The sequence below is a fragment of the Corvus cornix genome, chromosome 1 (genome assembly GCF_000738735.6).
Source record: "Corvus cornix cornix isolate S_Up_H32 chromosome 1, ASM73873v5, whole genome shotgun sequence".
NCBI lineage: Eukaryota > Metazoa > Chordata > Aves > Passeriformes > Corvidae > Corvus > Corvus cornix.
Genome location: NC_046332.1, coordinates 20,615,585 through 20,621,584, shown reverse-complemented (window position 1 = coordinate 20,621,584; position 6,000 = coordinate 20,615,585). Strand labels below are relative to the sequence as shown.

General features: G+C 39.6%; 1 protein-coding gene across 9 annotated transcripts in view; it reads right to left on the bottom strand.

Annotated features, from left to right (window-relative positions):
• Window positions 1-269: 269 nt before the first annotated feature.
• Window positions 270-6,000, bottom strand: part of SENP7 (SUMO specific peptidase 7) — a 44,934-nt gene continuing 39,203 nt past the window's right edge. For all 9 annotated transcript variants that reach the window (XM_010395888.4, XM_019283849.3, XM_019283852.3 and 6 more), the window contains 2 exons: window positions 4,575-4,725; window positions 270-2,453 (listed from right to left, as the gene is read on the bottom strand). In XM_010395888.4, the coding sequence (XP_010394190.2) occupies window positions 2,316-2,453; window positions 4,575-4,725 (289 nt within the window). In that variant the 3' untranslated portion in view covers window positions 270-2,315. The remainder of the gene's footprint in view (window positions 2,454-4,574; window positions 4,726-6,000) is intronic.

The window sequence follows — 6,000 nt, the reverse complement described above, 5'->3', positions numbered from 1 at the left end:
TTTAGGGAGTTCTAGCAAATAAGAAGGAAACATGAAGATACCTGGAATGTAGCTTCTTCCACAGACACTTCCTAGCACTTACCACATACCTGATAAATGCAAATAGCTGGAATGGGGTGGGTTGTGGCTGATGGTCCCATAATCACTGGGTGAGACGTAGGTGAAGAGACACACGCTGTGTATATACCCTAAAAGCAGTAAGATGGCCTGTCTTAAACTGAACTCGTGGGTTACTTGCAGCAGCTGGGAAAAGAATGGTAACAACCACATTCAGCAGCTTCTGGAGATAATTTTAATATCAAATGCATTGGCATTCTCATAGCACATATGTAAGAAATCTAAAAAGGCAATCCTTTTGTGTTATAAAATCAATTTAGAAAATTGCATACATTATTTTGCTTTTTAAGTATCTAAAAAAGAACAAATCACTTGGTGATAAAACCTAACTCTACACCATAAGAAAAAGCCCAAACTGTTTTTCATAAGGGAACACTGAAAATATTATTCAATTAAGAAAGGTGTAGAGAAAGGGAACATATTTCTGCATTTTATCTTTTGTTTTACAATAAATACACAGATTATTCTTGTAAGTAATGCTGGTGTTGTGATTTAGGTGCTGAAAGACACAAACTCTGGGATGAGAGGGGAAGATGCTGGGGGGCAGGGGAAGAAGGGGTAGTGACAAACTACAGAATTAAAGTAGAAACAAAACCAAAAAACATACAGTCATTGCACAAGGCTGCTCACAGCTATACAGAAGGTAACTGTGCTCAGCAAATTGTTTTAGAATTGTCTCTCTCCCCCAGAAAGAATGCTTCCCAGTTTGAGAAACAATAAGAGAGGGGGATGGAGGAGTGTTGGATGACTGTACAGACCTGAAATAATAACTGGATTTGCCAAATGCCAGGTTTCAGAGTAGTCTTGAGGGAAGGGGCCCTGAGAATTCTGCAATGACATAAAAATGTTCATATCTTTGGGTTGCCCTCAATTTTTATTTTAACTCTCTATTGTACTTCCAGCTTTAAGAGCTCTGGTTTTGTAGACTGTTTTATGACACATGTGGTTTTGGTGGTTATCTGACACAGTCCTTCTGAAGGGTGACATGACACTTAAGTAACAGGGAACAGGACAAAGCATCCTTTTAAAACAGTCACCTTCTATCGTGCAGTGAGTACAGAAAAAAGTGCACACATCAAAATGTGATCACTGTTCAAGGAAAAACTGCATAAATACAAATTAAGACAATGATAAACTTGTGCTAGTTTATCAAAGCAAGTCTGAGTTCAAACACTCAGTATTCAGGCATCTTTACTCAATTCTCCTAAGCAAGGTACAAATCCTGTTTGCCTTATATGTAAATCATATATCTTAATGACCTTATTTTTCAGTAGAACACCTCAGACTTTTGAGATCGTTAAGCAACAGCCTGCTTGCCTTGCTAATGCAGTGATGCCTTAAGATTTGTAGGAATTATTCCCCAAAATCAGGTGAGCAGAGTTAAAAATCTACTGCCTACCCATACTGTATTGGTATGTACTTTGAGAGCAAGTTTGCTTCTCAAATCTGATAAGAAAAAAAAAAAAACTTAAAAAAATACACTCCAGACTTTAAAGTACATCAGCAGTCACTCTCGAGCAAATATCTTCCACTCATGGAAATACACTTTTATGAAAATGCTAGGAAAGGGGAAAATAATTTAGAAAAAAATAATCAAAACTCATCAGGCTCAAATCTTGGCAGAATTTTCTGACACATGCAGATTACTTCTGTATATAATCAGAAAGAAAAACAAAAAATACATCTCTGAAGAGAGTCAATATTAAATCCTTAAAGTAAAACAATACATAGTATTCATTCTATCTGTATCAGCTGCAAAATCAAGAGACAATACAGGATCCAAATCCTGTCTTCAGGCCTGACTCCTACATGATGATCCATGTTTATATGGAATTATAGAGAACAGGCTCCAAAAGATGAAAGTATTTTTACATCCTTGTGGCATATACCTGTAAGCAGCTTTCATATTCCAAGTAAAGAATCAACTAGCAATCCATATGGCATTAGCTTTAACTTACATATTTACACTCTTATCTACAACCTCCTCCCTTCCCCATCCCAGCATCATTAGACCACACAACACCAGTGAAAAAAAAAAATCTTTAAATAAATACATGCTGAACAAAAAGTACTCCTTGTGCCTTTTTTTTTTTGTCTTCCTTGCAAGGCAGGAAGAGACCAAACACCACTAAGCAGAGTTCCAGTTAGTTATTTTATACAGCAATGTCCTTTGCCACGACTGCCATTTATTGGATTCATTAGCTGCTGCTGCCACTCTGCTGTTGGAAGTGCAGTTGCAAGATCAGGTCTCGAATTTCTTCTCTTTTGCTTCTGATCAGCTGACGAGGGAACCAATTCTCCAGATGCAGCGGTTGTTCAAAATTAACGATGGGATTCTGGTAAGAGAAAAAGGAATATTTATGGCATGAATTTTCTAACACAACTTTCAGAAAGAATTTCAAACCCTTCCACTGCTGCTGAGATCAAGGAGGTACATACAAGTTTCCATACAAGAATGACAGCCTTTGAAGTCAAATTCCAGTTCCTTCGTCACAATGACATATGTGTGCCCTTACCAAAAGGTACCCATGGTAAACACCAAACAGGTTATCATCACTTCTCTTAAAGATACATCAGTATTAACCCATATTAAAGGCAGACTTCATGTATTTTGACAAAGTAGACATACTTTTGATATCTAAAATGCATCTGTCCCTTGTTAGTCACAAAACACATAATTACAATCACACTATAGCAAAGAATCAAGCATACAGTAGTTAAGGCATGCTGAGATTTAGTTGTCTCAGGCATGTGGTTTTTCTGTTGTGAGCTAGTCTCTCTGAAAGAAGACAACAAAAAGTAAGAATACTGATAACACTTTCAGGACATGAGAAGGGGAAAATTTGGAATGAAAGAGGATAGCAAAACGAAACAGTTGAGAGGTGCTGGCAACTTTGGCAGTTAAGATCACAACAACACATCTGATTTGCCAAAACCAATTTTGTTTCTTTTTTCCCTCCTCATTCTTTTGCCATGCTTATATTTCATCTTCTCCTTCCTTTGAATAAAGTAATATACGATAAATTGAAACAGTAAAGCAAAGAACACATCATGATTTGCAGTCTATGAGTGCAGGCATGCTCACGACAAGTTACAACCACTTTGTCCCAAGCTTTGCTTTTTCAAGAGGAGCAAGTCCTCATTGTTAGAGAATGGGCAGTTCAAAAGCTTTGGTAAGTAATTTAATTTTCCACCTACACAAGAGCTCAACCCATCTATTACAGAACCACAGAATGGCTGGGGATTTAAGGAACTTCTGGAGTTTTATGCCCCCAACCAGACCTTCCTGGCTTCCAGCACAGCACCTCTCCTCACGGGGTCACCTGTCACTCAGGTCAGGAACTCTCCAGGAAGTTGTCAAGTTAAAGTCACCCAAAGGGTCCAGGGTCTGTGAATGTGAGGCTGCTTTTACCTGTCCAAAGAGGGCCTCGTGCACTTGTTCCTCTTGATCAGGTGGCTGACAGCAGATGCCCACAGCTACCCATGGTACTCTGCTCTTTAGTCACTACCCATAACCTCTCAGATGGCTCCTCACCCAACCCTAGGCATAGATCCATGCTTTCCAGCTGACTCACATCAAGGACAGCTCTACCTCCTCGGTTCTGTGCCTGTACTTTCCAAAGAGCCTGTATCTATCCACTGTAGCCTCCTGCCAGATACATGATGCATCCCACAACATCCCCATGACCGCGAAAAGATCACAGCCCTGAAAATGCACACAGATCTCCAATCTACCCCCACACTGGGTGTACTTGTGTACAGGTGCTTTGGAATGGCAAACTGTTCTACAGCAGAAAAACCTGTTCACTGCCCAAGGCCTCACACAAGGCTTTGCATGCACAGGAATCTCAGAGAATTCAAGCCACACACGCAAGCATCAAACTAGGAGAGCCATTCACACAACAGAGCAAAGGGCAGTGTGCTGATCAGGGGCAGGAAGACTTGGGGACACCCTAGAAGACAGTGCCTGAAGCCCAGGATCTGCAGATATTTAAAGGTATGTGCTAAAAAAGAGGCTCCCTTAGCTCTTCACATTCCCTTTTAAAAATTCCCCCTCTCGCTCTCTCTGCAGAAGCTGCTGCCTGCAGACCCACTCAAAGACCAATGACAAAGTTTTAGATACTGCAAGAAGAGATGCAAAGATACTTTTGTAACATCTGTAGGGCAGGAGTGCAGACACTAAAAAGGCTGCAAATACACCCAAATAGTCAGCATGTGTCAATGTCAAAGCAACATTAAACTATGAGGTCAGAAATATTTGAGGATAGACACACATGAGAAACCAGACAGAAGGATCCCTGCCATTACTTAAGAATGGGTTTCATCTCTTTCTCAAATGGCTTTGACACTTTTGACACTGCATCACAGCCTTTTTGCATCTGGCTATTTTGCTCAGAAATAGGGTTTGTGGTTTAAGGTAATTTTGGGGGAAAGGAGAAGGTAGTTTGCATTTGTACCTGGAAAAAGCTTTCCACATACTGCAGCAAATAGACCCCACAATCACTGCTGTTATCTTGTTTAGGCACTCTGGGACACAGGTCAATCATTGTGGATTTACTGAATTCCCGGTGTGTTTTTCGTTTAGCTTCCCATTCCACTTCAAGGTACCTACAGAAGAAAGCAAACAGCTGAAATACTTGAGAAATAACTCCCAAGCTCAATGCCTTTTGGGACACTAGTCAATATTGTTCCAAGTTGGCTAAAAAGCTAAAATAGCTTTAGCCAAATTATTTCACAGAATTTGTGAAAGAAACTCATATACTATTTCCACTCTCCAATATTCTGTTGCACTCAGAGGCGTTTCTACCACACAACAAGCAACATACAAAACAAATATACATGTCATTTAAAATCAGCTACTTGTGCAGAGTTTCTACAAGCTATTAGGATACCAATATATTTTTATACCTTAACTAAAGGAATAATTTTCTTGGCCATCACATATTTCTCCTGGCTTCATTCTAAGAGGCCAGCAGCGTTTTCTCAACCTAAGCAAACCATTAAACCCCCCTTAAAACTCACCTTACAAAAAACTTCAGTTACAACTGCACCAATATAACCCTTGCAATCTAATAGTGCCCAAGGTATTTAAAGACTTGTTGAAAACCTTAACAAAGCTCTTATATAGTGATTAGGATTTATTTGTTATTAGGCTTTTCTGTTGTTCTTGTGCTTCAGTAGCAACTCACTGACCCCACGTTCAGGGCTGGCTGCTGATTTCAGAAATGGGATTGAAAACCTAAGGGTTTCCTTTTCAAAGGCAATAGTTGCCTATATTTTTCTCCTGGCTTTAGCCAGACTTGCAAAGGCTCAGGGCTTCTGCTAATCAAACATAAGGTCTGACTTAAGAGAATAAAATATATATGCATTAAGTCAGACCTTGTGGTTGGTTTCTAAAAGCCCCAAGTCCTTACAGGCATGAGAATAAAAATACATATAGAACACTTAAAACAGCTTTTGGGGGAAATGGCAACTATGGAAAGGCATCAAACATGAAACAATTCAAAGATTAAGACATTTCAGTGAAGCACACTTCCTAGGAACTGCAAGAACCTGTCGCTGTTTTACCAAGGACTGGCGAGAAATGACACAATCCAAATCCAAGGAGAAAAGGGAATTATTTTATTATTTACATGCTAGGTTATATATCTTGGTACGTGAGAGAGCATGATATGGATTGGTCCCTTGACCAGCCACCCCCTAGAGGGATTGGCTGAGGTTCTCTAACGCCCATTCAAAATATTTTTTCCAGAGTACCGAAACAAGGCCGGAAAACAAACCCAGGTACAAGAAACAGAATTAGTTTACAAAACCATCTTTCACTGTTTCTCAGCTGAAGCATAAGAAAGAAAAACTTCACAAAGTGCTTCAGCAGCTGGTTTT